General features: G+C 38.0%; 1 protein-coding gene and 1 non-coding gene across 6 annotated transcripts in view; both read left to right on the forward strand.

The window, feature by feature from the left end:
• Adk (adenosine kinase) overlaps positions 1 to 22,371 on the forward strand; it is a 424,911-nt gene that overhangs the window by 302,024 nt on the left and 100,516 nt on the right. For all 5 annotated transcript variants that reach the window (XM_070020633.1, XM_070020634.1, XM_070020636.1 and 2 more), the window contains one exon: positions 20,354 to 20,389. In XM_070020633.1, coding sequence (XP_069876734.1) covers positions 20,354 to 20,389 — 36 coding nt within the window. The remainder of the gene's footprint in view (positions 1 to 20,353; positions 20,390 to 22,371) is intronic.
• Positions 10,943 to 11,049, forward strand: LOC138826258 (U6 spliceosomal RNA). Its single transcript, XR_011371612.1, has one exon. It is a non-coding gene; the product is annotated as a U6 spliceosomal RNA (small nuclear RNA).

A 22,371-nucleotide genomic window follows, 5' to 3' on the forward strand; every position in this document is an offset into this window, starting at 1 on the left:
AAAAAAAAAGCTCACCTCCAAGTTGACAAATAGCAACAACGAAACCCACCATAATTATTTAGACACAATTTAAATAAGAATTTTTTTCTTAACTCTCATTGACCATAAAGGAGGAAAAACATCCCCTGCAAGTGATAACCTTACAAAACACTTTCCAATTAATTTAATCATAGTTTATTAGTCATACTCTGAGAATCAGTGTTTAGCACTGGTCATATGACTCTTTATTCATTTTTTTTCCCCGTCATGGGGCTTGAACTCTGGGCCTGGGTGCTGTCCCTCAGCTCTTCAGCTCAAGGTGAGCACTCTAACCACTTGAGTGGTTTATTGGAGATAAGAGTCTCACAGAATTTCCTGCCCCCATTGGCTTTGAACCACAATCCTCAGATCTCAGCCTCCTGAGTAGCTAGGATCACAGGCATGAGGCACCTGCACGGGGCTTCTGTGAGACTCATATCCAGTTAACCACCAGATAACCAGAAGTGGCACTGTGGCTCAAGTGGTAGAGTGCTCACCTTGAGCTGAAGAACTGAGGGACAGCGCCCAAGCTTGGAGAGTTCAAGCCCTAGGACTAACCAAAGAGGAGGAGGAGGAGGAGAGAGAAAGAGGAGGAGGGGGGGAGTGGGGGAGGGGTGAGAAGGAGGGGGGGAAGAGGAAGAGGAGGAGGAGGAGGAGGAGGAGGAGGAGGAGGAGGAGGAGGAGGAGGAAAGAAGAAAAGGTTCTGATGAGGAATAGATTCAACAACTTGCATAGAATATAGTAATAGTTGCAAACACACTTTCATAGATTAGCAGTTTATATCATTTCCTTCCAAGATGATCTTACTTTCTTTGTCCTTAACCTTCACTCTTTCTTGGGAATTTTTGCAAGCAGTTTCAACTAGTGGAATCGCCAGTGTCCAAATAAATAGACTTATCTATTTAAGAACAGGGAAAATCAAGTCCCTATTGTGTTATAGCATCACAAATCTAGACTTCCAGCTAAATGCCAGAATATAAATTAGATCCCTTATCAAATCTGGCACATAAAATTTTAGGGTCCTTTTTAATATAGTACATGTGCTTTTAATAAATGCCTTCTTTGGCAAGAAATTGAATCAATGCTTTTCGTGTCAAATACACTTGCATTAAATTTTATATTCTGTAACTTTAAAATGGTCTTTGTGAACTAGGTCAAGGGCAAAATTAAATTAGGTTTCTATATTTACATTTACATTCAACAAATGTTATATTTTCTTTGGTGGTGTACTGGGAATATTTGCTCGGTTTTGGTTCTTTGTTGTTGTTGTTGTTGTTGTTTTCTTTTTTCACCTAGAACAAACTTAGAATTCATAACACTGCCTCTCAACTGACTATTCTCTAGCCACACTACTACTTCTGTTTTATTTAAAACAAATGAGCTCTTTCATGTCCCTTCAGGTGCTTAACACATGCTCTTTCCTCAGCCTTGACTATTTTTACCCTGGTATTAATGTTACCTGCTAATTTTCACTTATTCTTCCCATCAGAACTTCAACATCATTTTCATATATTCTTTTTTCCTCCACACCACCAATTCTCAGTTTACTCTCCCTTAATGCCTTCTGCATTACTTCTTTATACCATAATCTTTGCATTGTTAATCCTGATACATTAGTAAAAAGATAGGGTGACATATTGAGCACTCAGTATGCTCTCTCTAGTTATTGTAAGATGCACTCAAGCCAACTTAAGTTCCATAGAGCAATGTTATTTGATGAATAAGATTCTTAGTTTCACTTTAGGAGACAGATTAGTATTTTAATGGAAAGGAATAAAATATAATGTGCATTATATGAACATGTGTATTTGTATGTATGTATATATATTTCTATGCATATAGGTATCTGTGTATGAAAAGTTGAAAAGTGAACATTTATTTACTTGTTTGTTTGTTTATTGTTGGTCGCGGGGCTTGAATTCTGGGCCTGGGCGCTGTCCCTCAGCTCTTCAACTCCAGGCTAGCGCTCTACCACTTGAGCCACAGTACCACTTCCGGTTTTCTGAGTCATTTATTGGAGATAAGAGTTTAACGGCCTTAGCCGGGCACTGGTGGCTCACGCCTGTAATCCTAGCTACTCAGGAGGCTGAGATCTGAGGTACGTGGTTCAAAGCCAGCCCGGGCAGGAGAGACTGTGAGACTCCTATCTCCAATAAACCACCAGAAAACCGGAAGTGGCGCCGTAGCTCAAGTGGTAGAGCGCTCGCCTTGAGCTGAAGAGCTGAGGGACAGCGCCCAGGCCCCACGACCGACAAAAAAAAAAAGAGTTTAACGGCCTTTCCTACCCAGGCTGGCTTTGAACCGTGATCCTCAGAGCTCAGCCTCCTGAGTAGCTAGGATTACAGGCGTGAGCCCACCAGTGCCTGGCTAAGTGAACATTTTACTATGGTTTCTAGTATAATTCTTGATAGCCACTGCTTTAGTGAATACTATGGTGTAATAATTTTCTAACAAGCATGTCTAGAAAGTAACCTGTCTCACTTACCAATTTCCCCAAGCATCTCTCTATTGTCTGCAGCTGTTAGAGTTCTAAGAGTTTTTGCTTAGTGTCAAATACCAGAATCTCAGAAATCTCCCAGAAAAGCCATCAGCTTTTGGAAGAAAACTTAATACTGTTTCATTGCTTTTGATGGCCCATGTGTCCTGGTCCTATTATTTTTTTTAGTATCTTGTATTTTGCTTTTTATATTTTTATTAATTTTTTCCCAATGCCTCCCTCCACCAAAATAACCCTCCTCATTGCCAAGAAACCATTCCTGATTAATCTTATTCCATTTTTAAAATTCTTTGAATTTTCTCATCATAATGGACTATATTTTTCAACATTTGTATATTAGTGTTTGTATAAAATATACTTGAGCATATGAATATTATTTTGTGGGCTGGGAAGGTAGCTCAGTGGTAGAGTGCATGCCTTGCAAGTATGAGGCCCTGGGTTCAATTCCTCAGCACCACATAAACAGAAAAAGCCGGAAGTGGCGCTGTGGCTCCAGTGGTAGAGCGCTAGCCTTGAGCTGAAGAGCTGAGGGACAGCGCCCAGACCCAGAGTTCAGGCCCCATGACCGGCCAAAAAAAAAAAAAAAGAATATTATTTTGTATGTTAAAGTATGCAAAAATCTACACTCAGGTCTGTAATCCTAGTTTCTCAGGAGGCTGAGATCTGAAGATCATGGTTCGAAGCCAGCCTGAGCAAGAAAGTCTGTAAGACAGATATCTCCAATTAAAAACACCAAAAAGCTAGAAGTAGAGCTTGGGCTCAAATAGAAAGGTAGCTTTGAATGTAACAGCTCAGGGACAATGCCCTGAGTTCAAATCCCAGGACTCACACATACATACAAACACTTAAATCTTATTTTTCTTAAATGAAATACTATTTTAAATTCCAATCCTGAGAAATTAAATATGTCATTTTGAGGCATTTTTATTTTGTTTCCCCTGTGATCTTACACAAAGCAAAACATCCAGGGAATTATTATTCCTGTGTCCCCATGTTTTGTCCACATTGTCTATACTGAGGCCTCCAGTGCTAAACTGTGTGATCCCTTAAAGGTCAGGGGCTGGCTGCTTCTTAGAACATGAGCAAATTGATTATAGCTAGTAGTTTCAGTAGCTTCTTGTATTGTTATTTTTTGTTGGTCCCTCCTGATTGAAATACTATACTTCTCCTTCCCCCACTCTGTAAACAAGGGCCCTAAGAAAACTGCTAAGTATTGGTAAGATGGGGGAAAAAAGGAGTGGAGGGATATAGACCTGTAGAACTCTAAATTATGTAATAGAATGGTTTTCAAACCCTGAGAGCCAGAAGAACAGATAAAAATAAAGTCCAGACTGGGCACCAGTGGCTCATGCCTGTAATCTTAGCTCCTCAGGAGGCTGAGATCTGAGGATCATGGTTCAAAGCCAGTCTGGGCAGGAAAGTTAGTAAGACTTTTATCTCCAATCAATCACCAGAATACCAGAAGTGGCACTGTGGCTCAAAGTGGTAGAGTGCTAGCCTTGAGCTAAAGTGTTCAGGGACATGCCCAGGCCCAGAGTTCAAGCCCCATGACTGGCAAAATAAAATAAAGAGGTCTCAGAAAGTAGATGGGAGGGCTGGGAAGGTGGCTCAGTGGTAGAGCGTTTGCCTTGCATGCATGAGGCCCTGGGTTCGATTCCTCAGCACCACATAAGTAAAAAGAAAAAACCCGGAAGTGGAGCTTTGACTCAAGTGGTAGAGTGCTAGCCTTGAGCTGAGGGACAGCGCCCTGGCCCAGAGTTCAGGCCCCACAACCAGACCCCCCCCCCAAAAAAAGAAGAAAGTAGATGGGAGTGTGAAGAATCAGATCACAAGTTTTTTAATTCAGTCTACTACATGTGCTAGTTAAATTGATGAGACAATATTTACATAGATGATCTTGTAACAATTAAATGTAAAGGAACTTACGTAGTTTAAGTATTTAATATTGCTGTCTATGATGCTGGTGATTTTTAAACAAATGATCATGCCAGGAAAAAATGTGTAAACCTGGGCTTTCGAAAAGTAGACCAGGGGCTGGGAAGGTGGCTCAGTGGTAGAGCGCTTGCCTTGCATGCCTGAAGCCCTGGGTTCGATTCCTCAGTACCACATAAGCAAAAAGAAAAAAGCCAGAAGTGGAGCTGTGTCTCAAGTGGTAGGGTGCTAGCCTTGAGCTGAAGAGCTGAGGGACAGCGCCCAGGCCCAGAGTTCAGGCCCAACAACAGGACCCAAAAAAATAAATAAATAGAAAAGTAGACCAATATAGTAAGACCCCACTTACAATTCTATTTCTCTGATGAGTGAATAGGAATAAAATTTAAATGATGCAAAAATTTGTTAGAAGACAGTCAAATAAAGTCCAAACTTATTGTGGAATAAAGGCCAGATTGTTATTTGTAGTCATGTGATATGTATTTCCTTATGTCCTAAAATTTCTTAAGAACGTGATACTAAGTTCTGTCTTTTAAATGACAGGTGCCTCATCTTTTATTGCAAAATTAGTTAACAATATCATTGTATCAGAAAACATATGATATAAAATCTAAATTTTTAATGGCTCAGAATTATTTGGGTGGTACATTTATGTCCAGCCTGTTCCTGTGTTCTTCCTCTTTTACCTTCTGCCCTCCTTATGTCTGTATTTTCTCCTTTTCATTTTAACCACAATGATGCCTATATCAGATGGTTCTTGTTTCTAGTTCTGACTACATTTAAATGCTATTTATAAAATCAGAAATTCTTACTTAAATTTGTGTTTAAGCCTAATGGGATTCAGCCATAAGTATGAAAGTGCAACATAATTATTAAATGTATGTTTTAATACTAGTGATGATTCATATTTTCTGACTTCTGTATTTTATAATTTGGTTATTTTTTCCTGGCAAGAACTTGTTTCAAGTATCCATGTATAAGGAGAATAATCTTCTTGAATTTTGGTTATAAAAGGAAGTAATGAATCTTTTCCTGTCATTTTCAAATGGCACTTTACCTTTAACAGAAAGACATCAGCAATAGAAAGAGACAGGTATTTAAATCTGCTCACGGATCTAGGCCAGTCCTTTCTTAATAGAATCTCTGGACTTTTGACTTAAGGAGCCCTTCCTAGTAATCTGATTGTGGTTGTTAAAGGACTCCTAAAAACTCTTTTTCATGATCACTACATTTTAGAGTTAGAAAGGGCTTCTAGGAAGTGCCTCTCACTCTTGAGATGAGGAATCTGAAAGTTTGTATCTTGCCCAGTCACAGGAGAGGCAAAGAAGAAAAAAAAGAATCCAGGTTCCTTAATTTCCAGTCCATGACCCCTTCTTTTTATTACAGTATTATACTGTATGAAACCCAAAAGGAGCCTGATTGCTCACCTGAAATTTATTTTATTGTTTATACCATAAAATTAGTCATTTTTGTACTATTTAAATTACTTAGTGTTTGGCATCAACTTTTTCCTCTGCCATCTAAGATTTTTTTTTCACTTTATATCGAATTTTCATGCTACATACCTTCTTAAGATAAGCCATTTTTTACAATATAACTAATTGTATCACAGACCTCAAAAACCTTAAAATATGTCACCCCTTCCACCACATAGTTAATAAATTAAATCTATTCTTTTAACCCATTACAACTCAATCTGCCTCCCAAGTCTTTCCACATTTCTTTTAATCTTTTTTATGATCTAGCCAAGTGGGACAACTGGCTGTTCTCAGGCCACACTTTTCTCAGTTCAAATTGCTGTATCCTTTCTTAGAATGTTTTAGACAGTTCAAATTCCATTTCTTTCTTATTTTTTCTTTAATTTCAATTGGACATACTATATCCTGACTTGAATTTTATTTTCATCTTGATTCTATTTGTCTTTGCTTATATATATAATGTGTACATATTTTATATATATATATATATATATATATATATGTATGCTTGTTTGTTTTGTCATACTAGGATATGAACTCAGGGTCTCATGCTTTTGCTTTTGCTTGCTTATATCTGGTACTCTACCATTTAGACCTTTTATACAAGCAGTCTGGCTTTTTACTGGTTATTTTAGAGGTGGAGTCTAACAGACTTTTCTGCCCAAGCTGGTTTCAAACCTTAATCTTCCAGATCTCAGTCATCTGAGTAGCCACAATTATAGGCATGAGCTACTGGAACCTGGCTCTTAGTATACAAATAAATGATATCTAATGTGTTCATGTGTTATTAAAATTCTTAAGGCAGATAGAATGTAGTTATTGTTAATCTTTTCTTATTCCTAAAGCAGAAAATAAAAAGTCTGCCCAATTTGTCACAACCAAGAGAGATTACATGTAGTGTCTATCATGCCTATCCATCACTAAATAAAATCTTGCATTTTCACAGTGGTAACATGGAGACCCTAGATATTCATCAAATAAACACCTATTCTGAATCTGTTACCAAGTCTTATAATTTAGATTTATATATTTTGCTTGAGGAATAATGGGATTACATATTTCCTCCCACATTGCACACAAAATTACTCCATTTTTTGCTGGTCATTTTCAGACACTGCAAATGGCATACTCTGTGATTTAACATGCTTCCAAAAGTCTTGGTAAGAATTAATATTGAGACTGTTGACATTCTCTCACATATATGATTTATAATTTTCTTCTCAAGAATATATCATAGCTTTCTTGAGACTCTCTTTGTTGCCCTTCTAAGTAAGAAATACAGGTTACCATCACCCGTTGATTAGGAGAGAGTAAAGGTAAATATCTACAGTAACAAAGCCAATGTTAATAGTTGTCTGATTGGATAAGTTTGAATGGCTGTTTCAAGTGGAGATGGTATTGTTGCCCTAAATCCATATTCTTTCCTTCAACTCTGCTAATGCTAACCTAATTATACATTAATTCTTAGATCTACTAGAATGATGAGACCATCATGGGTCCATTGGAAATGACAGACTGCAGGTTATAAAAGGCCCTTAAAATTATTTGGTCTGATCCTGCCACGGCAACAATGGTAGATGGAACATGAAATCATAAACATTAATATCATGCCAAATGGCCTTTGGCAGAAAAAAGTTCCCCACTTCTCAACCATCTCTAACCTTCTATGGCTAATCAAGAATTCATTTTTCAGGGATGAAAATGACTGAAGTGGTAGAGTACCTGCCTAGCAAGTATATGGCCCTGATTTCAAATTCCAAAACCTCAAGGGAGTGGGATGGGGTTGGGAGAAGGAAGGGAGAAATTTTCTCTATTTTGTGAGGCAAAGGGCATGCTAATTAGAAATGTAGCTCATATGATTCCTTTCAGAACAAGATTTATTTTTTAAATTTTTTAAATTTATTTTTATTTATTTATTTTTGCCAGTCATGGGGCCTGAACTCTAGGTCTGGGCATTGTCCCTCAGCTCAAGGCTAGTGCTCTACCACTTGAGCCACAGCACCACTTCCAGCTTTTTCTGCTTATGTGGTGCTGAGGAATAGAACCCAGGGCCTCATGCATGCAAGACAGGCACTCTACCACTGAGCCACCTTCCAAGCCTTTTTTGTTGTTGTTGTTGTTGGGCTTGAACTCTGGGTCTGGATGCTGTCCCTCAGTTCTTCAGCTCAATGCTAGTGCTCTACCACCTGAACCACAGCACCACTTCCCGTTTTCTGGTGGTTAAGTGGAGATAAGAATCTCAGGGACTTTCCTGCCTGGGCTGGCTTTAACTGTGATCCTCAGATCTCAGCCTCCTGAGTAGCTCGGATTACAGGTGTGAGCCAATAACACCTGGCCAGAACAGGATTTTTAAGATTCATTGCTATAAAACTTCCTAGCTTCTTTTTTCAAGAGGTAGACTAGGTAAATCAGATCATATTCTTGTAAGGCTTAATACATAAGATCAGTTTACTGTGTAATATTTTCTTTTGAAATAAGAAAATTTTAGTATGTGTCTTGAGCTACACTTGTGTCTATAATGATGTGTGCACTGGAAGTAAAAAATATCACAGATGTATGACCGGATATAGTTTAGCATTTCTTTATTAGATGAGGAAAAGCATCATTTTAAAGCCTAAGAAGTATTTCTTAGCAAGTTATCCCTGGTTAGAAGCTCATTTACACTTATATTTCTATCCCACATAATGTAAATTTCCTTTTTTTTTTTTTTTTTTGCCAGTCATGGGCCCTGAACTCAGCCTGGGTGCTGTCTCTCATCTAGCGCTCTACCACTGGAGCCACAGCGCCACTTTTGGCTTTTTCTGCTTATGTGGTGCTGAGGAATTGAACCCAGGGCCTCATGCATGCAATGCAAGCACTCTACTGCTGTGCCACCTGTAAATTTTCTTATTAGTATTATATGTCTGCAAAGTAAAATAATAGCTTGCCATAAAATTATATTTGTTGATATAAGTCAAAACATTTATCTCTATTATATGTCTTTATGAACAGTTGTTTTATAGTTTGTTTAGTTATTTCTGGGGTGGTTGTTGTGATTGCTAAACTGTAGTATTGATATTCAATGTCTACAGTAATGTTTAGACTGCATATATCTTTTAATATATGATGATAAGCCGGGCGCTAGCTACTCAGGAGGCTGAGCTCTGAGAATTGCAGTTCAAAGTCAGCCTGGGCAGGAAAGTCCATGAAACTCTTATCTCCAATAAAAATCACCAGAAAACTGGAAGTTGTGCTGTAGCACAAGGGGTAGAATGCTTGCCTTGAGCTGAAGAGCTGAGGGACAGCACTCAGGCCCAGAGTTCAAGCCTCACAATCGACCAAAAATATAAAAAATAAATAAATAAATGTGTGTGTGTGTGTGTGTGTGTGTGTGTGTGTGTGTGTGTGTGTGTGTGTGTGTGTGTGTGTGTGTGTGTGTGTGTGTGTGTGATAATACAAATTCAGAACAAAACATTCTTCCAGCCGGGCGCTGGTGGCTCACACCTGTAATCCTAGCTACTGAGGAGGCTGAGATCTGAGGATCACGGTGCAAAGCCAGCCCAGGCAGGAAAGTCCGTGAAACTCTTTATCTCCAATAAACCACTAGAAAGCCAGAAGTGGCACCGTAGCTCAAGTGGTAGAGCACTAGCCTTGAGCTGAAGAGCAGAGGGACAGTGCTCAGGCCCAGAGTTCAAGCCCCATGACACACACACACACACACACACACACACACAAACAAAATTCTTCCAGGGAAATCTATTACCTGATTATCTTTATGATACTTAGAAATTAGATAAACTTCATAATTCAGATCAGGACTATAGGTATGGGCAAAAAAAAAAGAATTATATAAATATTCTCACAACACATCAAACCAGAAATTCCCAAAGTTTCAGCCAAATCTAACCAGGTCTAACCCTGGAGGGATTTTTTGACAAACCCTATAAACTTCGATGCATATCAGTTAAAGACATTGTTTAATGATTCTATTGAATTAATCAGGTTAAATTCTAACATACTTTTTGTATAATTCGTACTATGTGTGAAGTAAAATTCTAGGTAGTAGGAAGCTTTATTCTTATGCTGATAAATTAGAGGAGAAAACAGATTAGAAGGCAACATAAGTAATAGCATAATATATGAATCTACAGAATACTAAAGTCACTCAGCTCTGATCCCAAAAATAAAGTACAAGCTGCAAGAAATCAAGGTAACATCAGTGTAATTTAGAAGTATTTGAGGAAGTTGTCTTGATCATTTGGTAAATGGACTGGAATTAATTATCTCTTTAAGCATAGTAAGACATTTTGAATATACAAAGTGAAAAACTTTCTACACTAACAACTTCTCCAGTAGGGTAGATAAACTATCTATACAAATAATTGTATCCATAATTGCTAATAAGACAATCTTTTTCAATTTGAGCAAAATTCTTGTGCAACATAGGAAGCCGCTTAATGGAGGCAGAGAAAGGCAAAGCCATGAACAATTCAAGAAGGCTTTCTATTATGAGAAAGATGGCTGAACTAACCCTGGAGGTATGGGTAGAATTTTGACAAGTGTTGTTGAAGGTATTCTAATTCATTTAGTGCCTACATGTGCAAGGTAGCATGAAGGCAAAAAAGCCTGGGGCATGTTCAGAGAATAGCAAATATTCTAGTTTGATTGGCACCTGATATATGTATAAGAGAAGAGTAAAAGATCAGGCTAGAAAGAAAAGTAGGGGCACAGTGTGGAGGTCCTTTGAAAGTCAGACTATGGAACTGGGACTTTTGTCAGGAAATAGTAGGTAGCTTTTTAAGCTGAGGCAAATCATACTTGATATTTAAGACAGTAAAACCAATGGTCATATCCAAGTATGCACTGAGACTGGGTGCTAGAGACTGCTTAATAGACTTTTTTTGATTATATATGTAAGAGTATTTAACCTAGTTTTGAGGCAAATTAGATTAGAAACATGATCCCATGTATGTTTGTAAAATGGACTTGGCAGAATTTGGTATTTACCAGATGCAAAAAGAAAGAATCAAAACAACTCAGGGTGCTCGCTTCGGCAGCACATATACTAAAATTGGAACGATACAGAGAAGATTAGCATGGCCCCTGCGCAAGGATGACACGCAAATTCGTGAAGCGTTCCATATTTTTAGCAAAAATCAAGAACTCTAATAACAACAGATGCTGGAGGGGATGTGGACTGAAAGGAACCTTACTTCATTGTTGGTGGGAATGTAAACTTGTTCAACCACTTTGGAAAGCAGTATGGAGGTTCCTCAAAAGACTTCACATAGATCTCCCCTATGATCCAGCAATCCCACTTTTGGGCATTTACCCAAATGTTTACAAACAAGACCACACTAAAGCTACCAGCACAACTATGTTTATTGCAGCATTATTTACCATAGCTAAGATATGGAACCAACCCAGATGCCCCTCAGTAGATGAATGGATCAAGAAAATGTGGTATATATACACAATGGAATTCTATGCCTCCATCAGAAAGAATGACATTTCCCCATTTGTTAGGAAATGGAAAGGTTTGGAAAAAATTATATTAAGTGAAGTAAGCCAGGCCCAAAGAAGCATAGGTCCCATGGTTTCCCTTATTTGCAATATCTAGTATAGGTATGAGTCAAGCGGAAAAGGCCAGATAATGTGATGTTAGGAAAATGAAACCTTAAATATGTATTTTAATGTTTTCGTTTCTTTCATGCATGTGTTTCTAATGCATTTATAAGATTATTTCTTTGTTGCTTTGTATGTCCCTCCCCCACAGTGTAACCCCCGCTTTCACTATATTTGATGTTAGTATAACATGTGGAGGAGATGGGGACAAACAAGTCGTTTAAGGATTCAGGTGGACCTGTTGCAACAATGAGAAGTACAAAATGTCATGTCAAAACCAGCTTTACAATTTCGGTGTGGGGGGGGAGGGGGGTATAATTGGGTGGGGGGAGGGGGGTAAAATTGGGTGGGGGGAGGGGGGAGGCGGGGAAGGGAAGTGAAGGGTAAACAAAGGAGGAGGCTGCAATGCTTGGTAAGAAATGTATGCATTATCCTGCCCATGTAATTGTTGCCCCTCTGTACAGTATGTTCTCAAATAAAATAAAATACAATTAAAAAAAAAAAAAAAAAAAACAACTCAGGAAGTGAGGCAGGATTTGTGTTCCTGATATTAAATGTGAGTAATAAGGGAACTCCACCCCTTTCCAAAAGTAAAGAGAAAATATTAGAAGACAGCTCACTAGAAAGACTTCAGAATTTAGCAAATTCTTGGAACCATAGGAAGAAGTTAAGCAACAGAAATAATAGAGAGAATGAGAAAGCAGAGATGCAGTAGAAAAATAGAAAGGAGGGCTAGGGATGTAGCTCAACTGGTAGAATGCTTGTCTTAAGAAAAATTAGAAAAATTTGAATCCTAAAACACCAATGAAATCTTACTTTACACTATGAAATTATCCCTTAGAGTGGACAAAATCCAAATCAAAAGGCTAAAATAGGGAGAAAGTGGAAGAAACTGATCACAGACCTGAAGGAGGACCAATATTTACCGAGGATATGAAGAATAATTGGAGGGACAAAGAAATTTGAAGAGTATTTAAAGTTATATCTCTGAAATAATAGATGGAAATTAGTATTTATTTCTTAAAATAAATATTCTAAGTGTTACAATCTACAGAAGCTCTTCTTTCCTAACCAAAAGAGATAGTCATACTATTAAAAGCCAAGAATAAAGGCTGAGGTTAATGAAAACAGTTTCTTGAGTTGGCTATGCTGGAAACCAGTTTGTAATCGTATATACAAAAATCAAAATGGTTGTTAACATCTTAGCTATTATTCTAATCATTTTATAATGCTCATTACAATAGAAATGCCAGAATATTATAATGACCTCCATGTTCTATTACTTTCAAGTCCCAGTGTATCATTGATAGGTGGGCAACTGTAGTTAAATAATGTTTTTTTGTTTTATCCGTCATGGGGCCTGAACTCTGGGCTTGGGCACTGTCCCTCAGCTCTTCAGCTCAAGGCTAGCCCTGTACCACTTGAGCCACAGCGCCACTTCCAGTTTTTTCTGCTTATGTGGTGCTGAGGAATTGAACTCAGGGCCTCATGCATGCACCTTCCCAGCCCCATCTGTGAGACTCCAATTAACCACCAGAAATCTCCAATTAACCACCAGAAATCTGAAAGTGGCATTGTAGCTGGAGTGGTAAAGTGCTTGCCTTGAGCTAAAGAGCTCAGGGATATACCCAGGCCCAGAATTCAAGCTCCACAACTGACAAAAATAAATAAATAAGATCCATCCATTGTTTGCATTCTGTTTTGGGTTATTTTTGAATTGGTAAAAGCGTCTACTAATTATTATATGTCTTAGTATATTACCTGTATGTCACATTTATTAAATAAAGATACTAATCTCCAAGCTTACATAAAAAAATTCAGATGCAGACGTGCACAAAATAACATACCTTTGGGCTGGGAAGGTGGCTCAGTGATAGAATGGCTTGCCTTGCATGCATGAAGCCCTGGGTTAGATTCCTCAGTACCATGTAAATAGAAAAAGCTGGAAGTGGAGCTATGGGGCTCAAGTGGTAGAGTGCTAGCCTTGAGCAAAAGAAGCTCAGGGACAGCACTCAGGCCCTGAGTTCAAGCCCCAGGACTCAGTGAGACAGTCTCAGTGAGACAATCATTGCCATAGAATAACAAATGACATAGAAAATTGAAACCCTCAATGCTAAAAATGGGTAGGAAAAATCACTGAATATACTCCAGAACTTTAAACTGCATTGAGCTCTTAACAAGGACTTACATAATGACTTTACAGTTTTCTATAAAATGTTATTTTTTCCTAACAATTTAATGAAATATAGGTATTGTTAATCCCAAATTTATCAATTAAGACTGATAAATATGTGATTTACTCAGTATAATATAGTAAATAAGCTTTCTATTTTATTATTACTGCCTCCTGACCAATACACCTCATTTCATTAATTATATAGACATTTTTTGTTGTTGTTGTTGGTCATGGGGCTTGAAATCTGGGCCTGGGCACTGTCCCTGCACTCTTCAGCTCAAGGTGAGCACTCTACTACTGGGCCACTTCTGGTTTTCTAGTGGTTTATTCGAGATAAGAGTCTCACAGCCTTTCTGAAAGGTTGGCTTTGAATCATGATCCTCAGATCTCAGCCTCCTGAGTAGCTAGGATTACAGGGTGTGAGCCACCGGCGCCCGGCTTTCCTTTCCTTTCTGTCGGTTGTGGGGCCTAAACTCTGGGCCTGGGTGCTATCCCTCAGCTCTTCCGCTCAAGGCTAGTGCTCTACCACTTGAGCCACAGTGCCACTTCAAGCTTTTTCTGCTTATGTGGTGCTGAGGAATCAAACCCAGGGCTTCATGCATGGGAGTCAAGCACTCTACCACTGAGCCACCTTCCCAGCCCTAATTATATGGAAATTTTCTATCTTATCTTAGACTCTTATATATACCATGGTATTTAGGATTTGCATGTTATTCAAGTGCTATGGAATCAGCTTAATATCTTTTGTTGTTGTTGTTGTTGTTGTTGTTGATACTCAGGTTTGTTCTTTCTTTTCTTTTCTTTTTTTTTTGGGGGGGTCCGGTCGTGGGGCCTGAACTCTGGGCTTGGGCGCTGTCCCTCAGCTCTTCAGCTCAAGGCTAGCGCTCTACCACTTGAGCCACAGCGCCACTTCCAGCTTTTTTCTTTTTGCTTATGTGGTGCTGAGGAATCGAACTCAGGGCCTCAAGCATGCAAGGCAAGTGCTCTACCACTGAGCCACCTTCCCAGCCCAATACTCAGGTTTGAACTCAGCTTTGTACATGCTAGGCAAACACTATACCAGTTGGTTACACTTTCAGCCCTTTTTTGAACATATTTTTGGGTAAGGTCTCAACTTTGCATGGTCCAGCCTTGGGTGGAAGTCCTGTACCTTCACCCACTGCCTTGTTAGGGATGAACCACGATATTCAAGTTGCTTTTTAAGATAGGTTTTGCTAACTTTTGCCCAGGCTGACCTCGAATCACTTCCCATCTGTGTTCCTGTAGCTAGATTACAAGCATGCACCAGCACACCTAGCCCTTTAATGTCATTTTATGGTCTGAAACTGCTGTGTACCAGAGATACGCCTCTGGGCTATGTTGTTATTCTAAAGTATATTTCAGGGTTAAAATTTTGTCAAATTAGAGGTAAATAAAGTAAGTTAAAAGTGGTCTGTTGGTTCCATCTTTCCTTGGCTTTTTCCAGTGCTCTGGACTTGAGTAAGGATTGTAAGAAACACCCACCAGTGAGAACCATACCACCATACTCTTTAAAGTCTTCTCTTTCCTACTTGTATTGGAGCAACAAAGTAGTATGTTTTGGGTAGGTGGGCTGCTTCTGACAGCTTTGAGTTTATTTTTCCCTGATTCTGAGTTGGACCTCACCTCCCTTTTGTTTCAGTATATTCATTTTTAACCTATAACTGGGCCCCCTTGTGTCTGGAATCCAAAAGCAAGGTGGAATCATGAGCAGACAGATAATAGTTCTAAACTGGGTTCTTGAAGTGCAGAGCAGAAGTAGAAGGCACGGTTAGGAGCCATGGCTGTCAGTGATGATAGTGGTCATACTCATCTATCACCCTGTAGCAAAAAGGTAAATCTTTGTCTTTAAAGGCATTCACTTTGCAAAATATCTTTGTGGAATGGTTATTAGAAGATAGAAAATTATCTTCATAGACAGTGTACACAATCAACCATGTAGAAAATCCTAGATAATCTCAAAAAACTATAATTAAAAAATGAATTTGATAAAGTCTGACAATATAAGGTCATTTTACAGAAAGTGACTTGTATATAACTACTTACAAATTCTTGGCAATAAAATTAGAGCATAAACAATTTGTGGCTTTCGTTTAATATTGATTGTAGTAATTCCACTTTATAAATAAGAGCTTGGATATTATCAAACAAAATAAAAGAAATAATTTTTTTCTCAATTGATTATAAAGGAAATAGTTGTCTTTCATGCCTACAAGCATATCCTTGAATTTCCTTTCCTGTATAATCTGAGGATTGAGATTTTTAATAGCAACTACTAATCCCTTTAAATAGCTCTTAATGTAAGGATTCCAGAGTTTTCATTAACCATGGATTTCAACCTTTTTTTAACCTCAATTCAAAACCCATATTTGCTGATTGTTTCATCAGTACTCTTTTAGCCTGGATGGTGAGGCAGCAAGCCTACTGTAAATCCTAAGTGGCTGGTATAGATGAGAGTCTAAGACTTTAATTATATGTCATTTTATTCACACACTCAACTCCAGGAAGAGAAAATGACTCTGTTGTTGGAAAAAGACATATTATGTGAGTATCATTCATTGTAAACCAAAAATGATACTGTATTATAGCATAAGCAACAATGGGACCTGATTCTTGCAATGAGTCCTGTCTGGGAAATTGAATAATAGTGAAAGTCATCAAAATGGAAAGAGGTGTTAATGTGAAATGCAGCTTTCTCAGAAATGCTCTTTCCTGGCCTGTTTAGTTTTGCTTTTGTTGCTTGTCATGCATGAATGAAAGTGTTCTACTCTCTTGGGAAGCAGGAAAGCCTCTGTGTCGGTTGTTTGTTTCCTTAATTCCTCCTCCTTTGTGATTTTTGGTGTCAGATCTAAAATGGAAAGCCTGTAAATATAATGATTATCACATGGATAATCACCTGCATTCGGAACTGCCCTGCTTCTCTATTCTACCCTAGCTGTTCTCCACATGTCACATCTACTCTGTGGTTGGATTTTAACCTGACTGCTTCATTAGATTTGTGAAACTCAGTACGAGGCGCCCTGGGGCAGCACAGATGGGGACTTGCTTGTTTTCTTTTCTCACTTCTTCCATGGCACACTAAAAAGTCCTTTTCAATTTAGTGTGATCATTTTACTTGGAATTACCCTTGATATTTGGAGCCTCCCTTGCTCTTCTGCCCACCATACTCATATTCTTTCTTCCCTCATTTCTGTCCATTCACACAGTTAATCTGAGAAGTAAGATAATGCTTAAAATTCTTACTGGGTCAAACTGTTCCCCTGCATTGTTTTGTTTGTTTTGCTGAAAGGGAAAAATAAATGTTCCATCATTGTATCTATAAACACATTCAGATCAGAGGTTAGCAACAGTCTGCAGTGATGTGAGCCAGCTCCCTTCTCTAATGGTGTGACTTGGGGCACCAGCCCAAGATCAAAGGAAGGTAGGTGGGAGGAAGTTAGAAGATAAGATCATTTTAAGCCACAGAACAAGAGCTTAGCTTTCCCAGTGATAAGGCACAGCTCAACAAACATGTATGAGGGGGCACCAAGACAGAAAATTGAGTTGATTTTTCTTAAATATATCCTTCCTCAGGAACAATTGTGTTGGTTCAAGGAATTGTTTATAGACACAGAAATATCCTAGGATCCGATTTCCTCTTATAATAATGATTTGGCATCTATATATGTATCTTGTGATTATTTCTGTACCATGCCATATTATAATTAATAATACAAGTAAAACTGGCATTAAAACAAACAAGCATGTGAGCCCATATGCTAGTGGCTCCCTCCTGTAATCTTACCTACTTATTAGGAGTCTAAGATCCAGTAGGTCACCATTCAAAGCCAGCCCAGGCAGAGAAGTCCAGAAACTTTTGTATCCCAAATAATTAGCAAAAAGCTGGACTAGAAGTATAGTTCAAGTACCAGTCAAACAAGCACAATGTGCTGAGTTCAAACCTCAGTACTAACACACAGGCTAACACACACACACACACACACACATACACACACACACACACATGTATATACATATGCATGTGTTTTTTGTTCAATGGTAGGGTACTTTCCTCACAATTGTGAAGCCCTAGGTGTGCTCCAAACAATACCCTCTTTTTTTTTTCTCAATCTACTGTAGGTAGATTTTTAAACTTTTATGTCTTAGTTCTACTGACTCTTCATGTTTTTTTCATAGCTCCAATAAAGTTTCATTTTAAGAAGTAGTTCTAATAGAGTTTTTCAATTGCCTTATTCATATAGGAATTAATTTAGGCAATTGTGACAGCTTGGAAAATACTACATTGACATCTGTTGAACCGTATCCTTTGCCTTGATATCCCAAGCAGTAAACATTATTAACTATGTAATGAGCAAAGTTTTGTTGTAATTAAATCTTCTAGAGTTTCATGTTTTTTTGAGACAATCACCAAAATCATAATGGATTTTTTTTCCTTTTTGTGTACATCAACTTCTGCCTACATGGTCAGCCAGTGTTTCTCCAGTGAGTGGCCTTAAAAGTTACACTCTCAGCTTACCACATTGTGTTACTTCAGCATTCAGCTGTAATTATGCATTCTGACCTTTTCAAGTCCTCAAAGTGGTTCTCTAAATCTACCTGTTATTATTAGAATATGGGATCATAAGTACATACATATTTTTTTCTTAGTGTTTTTCTTCAATGTGTAGGTAGTAACCAAATCAGTGCTGGAGACTCTGACTACTTTCTGCCTTACATGGTTCGGTGCAGCAGTCGCTTAGTTGAGTTGGATCTTCTCACTACTCGGCTCAAATCCCATCCTACTATTAATATCTCTTGGCAAAGATAATTTTGGAAGAATGTGAGTTAAGATGTAGAGGCTCTTGACAGTTGTCTGCAATTTTTTTTCACTTTCAAGAGGGAAGTAGAATTGAAAAGTAATATTGCCTCCATTTTATATCTATCCCAAAATTAAAATTATGTACAAACCAAAGAGTCAAAGGAAAAGATTTGGTTACACAGTTGTGTTTTTTTCATTTGATAGCCTGCCTGCAACAATGCATTAGGTTATATACCGTTCATTCGGCTGTGTTCTTCAGATATTTATTTCAAATCTAGAAGAACTTTGTGTATTTCAGTTTTAACCATTTTTTTAATGTTCAGCTTTTATTACCCTGCTGTCTTACATATAAAAGAAATTTCAGGGGTGGGTTTTGGGTTTTTTTGATGATTCATTATGAAAATTTTCAATCACACAAAATGGTTGGGATATATATAAAAACGTATTAATACTTTGCCAGTTTTGCATCACTTGTATTTTTTATGCATTATCATAAAGTGAATTACTTATTCTATAACATTTTATCCCTAAATATTTGAGGATACCTCTATAAAAACTAAGGACATTTTTTATTAAACTAGTAATTCCTAATATTTTCTTTTTTACTTTTTTTAAAAATTTTTTTGGGCCTGGTCGTGGGGCCTGAACTCTGGGTCTGGGCGCTGTCCCTCAGCTCTTCAGCTCAAGGCTAGCACTCTACCACTTGAGCCACAGCGCCACTTCCGGCTTTTTTCTTTTTGCTTATGTGGTGCTGAGGAATCGAACCCAGGGCCTCATGCATGCAAGGCAAACGCTCTACCACTGAGCCACCTTCCCAGCCCATTCTTAATATTTTCTAGCCTCCAAATTTCCGTTCTCTATTTCTCTTTCTCTCCCCCTCCACCCCCAACAGATATAACAGTTGATTTTCTAAAATACAATCCTGTCAAGGTTCATGCATTGCTCTTACTCACTTTCCTCTCCTCCACTTCATCATTGACAGTGACTTGTTAAAGAGACTAAACTAGTTACGCTATAGATATCCAACCTTATATTTGTCCATTTCCTTCCTTACTGGATCCTTTAACTTGTTCCCTTTCCTCTCTTTCTTGGTGACTATAGGTTATTGTGCTGTAGTTTCCATAAATTTGTGTTAAACAGTTTTGGTCAGAATACTTTATAGGCAATATTGTGAACCTCATACTGCATCATAACTGAAGGCACGGGTATGTGGTGATCCCACTATTACTGATGATAAATGATAGGATAGATTGCTGAGCTACAGTGATGACAGCTTGATCCTTCCATTATAAAGTTTTACTTTGCTCCCTGCGACCAGTCTATAATCTGTACACTCTAAAAGAAGGACCCATCTTTTTACCCAATAAATTTACCAACCGTTGCTGATCCTTAAATATACAAATATCTTCATGGTAATTGTAAAATGGTGATTTTTTTTCTTCGTCTGTACATCTATTAGGAATCCTCTTTCTCAACAAAGAACTTTCTGAGAGGTATTGTTTTAATTAGAAATATATCCACTAGTATGTTCCTTTAGGTTTCAAATGATTGTCTTTCTTTGCTGAGGTCAGTACACCTGAACTCTCTGTGGCAGCTACAGTAAAAACATGTACTACATCTTCTTTATTGTAACTTGTGAAGTGTGTTGACATTATGCTGCCTTCTTTTTTATTATGCCAAGAGAAAAAGGAAATCTTTTTTGTGTAAGAATAAAAATTGAACTATGTGGTTATATTGAGATAATTGTGTAAAAAGAAGACTGTTTGAATGAGTTTCAAAATGGATTATTTCTTCATTACCTAGCACTTTATAATTAACTGTTCTTTTTTTTCCAGGAAGCTGACGCTTTTGCTAGAGAGCAAGGCTTTGAGGTGAGTTAACCCACAATTGCACACTAAACAGATCCTAAAGGTTTTTTTTCTAGCTGATAATGAAGTTCTTTTGGACAGTGATTGATGTGCTATTATACTCTCAGAGCCTCGCAGCAGTTGCCATGGAAACTTGGCAGTCGTCATGGTTTCTTTGTTCTGCCAGCACAGTGTTATGACGCACTCTGCTAGGTCTGCACCCAACATCGCCTACAGATGTTATTTATTGAATTTTGAAAAGCCTCTTGGGAAGCCAAGAGGTTGGGCACGGTTTCAAGCTGCCTCTGCAGATATGGGGCCTGTCAGTTTGTTCAGTTAAAAAGCTACCTCATTAGCTGCATTACATTTCACAAGGATTCACTGCTAAAGCAGTGGTGGAGCAAGACTAAATAGTGAGATATAATGTCGCTTAAATAATTTCAACCCTATCACATGTAGATTATCATTATGCAAATTAACTTCCTAAAGGTTGTACTTAACAGTTGTTAGGAACAGATTAATTTAAATCCTGCTTATATGAACTTACGACTAGAATCCTTATTTTTCTATCTCTACCTCTGGCTCTCTCTTTTCTTTTAGATAACATAAAATATATATAAATTTTATGAAACAAAATATTGATTATTAGCTTTAATTTCCAGGCTTTGATTCTGTTTCCCTAACAGAAGAATTATGCTCTCAAGACTCAAAATTCTATGAAGTGGTTGTTGGCCAAATTAAGATTAAGTCAAGACTATGTTTTTATCTGTGTAATATCCATCTTTCAATTAATTGTTAGAAAACACTGACTCCAATATGAACCCGGGTTAATTGACACAGAATTAACTGAGTTTATGAGTCTTTTATGACTATGGTATTTAATTGAGCCAGAACTATGTAGAATGTCTTGTACAGCAACTTGAACTACTACATGATAGTAATTTTCTTTTCTTTTCTTTTCTTTTGTAATTTTCTTAAATTGTAATGTGCCGGGCACTGGTGGCTCACGCCTGTAATCCTAGCTACTCAGGAGGCTGAGATCTGAGGATGGCGGTTCAAAGCCAGCCCGGGCAGAAAGTCTGTGGTTTATCTCCAATAAACCACTAGAATACCAGAAGTGGCGCTGTGGCTCAAGCAATAGAGCTCTCGCCTTGCGCCGAAGAGCGCAGGGACCAAGCCCAGAGTTCAAGCCCTACGACTGACCAAAAAAAAAAAATTGTAATGTGACTAGAACTAGGATATAGAACCCTTCCTTATTTGCATGCTAAAGATTGTCTAACATTTAGAGAAGCTGTGAGCATTACTTAGATAATACTTAGCTTACTTGGAACTCTTTAAAGAAAGGTGTGTCAAAAACAAAAAAAAGAAAGATATGGAACTGTAACTTAAATATATTAAAGGTAGATTCATTACCGAGCAACAAAGTAAACACACATGTATTGTCTATGTTGTAGGAGTTGATGAGCCCGAAATAGAGCTTTGTTTCATAAAGGAAGACAGTGAGCATATAAGTATTCCCTCAAGATCCTATGCAAGAACTACTTCAGCAGGAAAGCCTCAGGATACTCGATTACTTAATTTTGGGCGAGTTGCTTTTTTTTTTCCATATTCTAGTTATTATAGAATTGATTCATCTACAAAAAGGATTTTGGTTTCTTTCTTCTTTTTCTTTCTTTTTTGTCTAATTTAAATTTAAATTTTCCAAACTAGAATTGATATATAGAATAAAATGTAATCAAATTCACAAACCAAACATTTGATCAAAATGCTCACTTGGGCTGGGAATATAGCTTAGTGGTAGAGTGCTTGCCTAGCATGCAGGAAGCCCTAGGTTCAATTCCTCAGTACTACATAAACAGAAAAAGCTGGAATTAGTGCTTTGGCTCATGCGGTAGCCTTGACCAAAAGAAGCTCAGGGACAGTGCCTAGGCCCTGAGTTCAAGCCACAGGACCAATATTAAAATAAAAAGTAGGGCTGGGAAGGTGGCTCAGTGGTAGAGCACTTG

Source organism: Dipodomys merriami, unplaced genomic scaffold (genome assembly GCF_024711535.1).
Source record: "Dipodomys merriami isolate MVZ:Mamm:240054 unplaced genomic scaffold, mDipMer1.0.p SCAF_14, whole genome shotgun sequence".
Lineage (NCBI taxonomy): Eukaryota > Metazoa > Chordata > Mammalia > Rodentia > Heteromyidae > Dipodomys > Dipodomys merriami.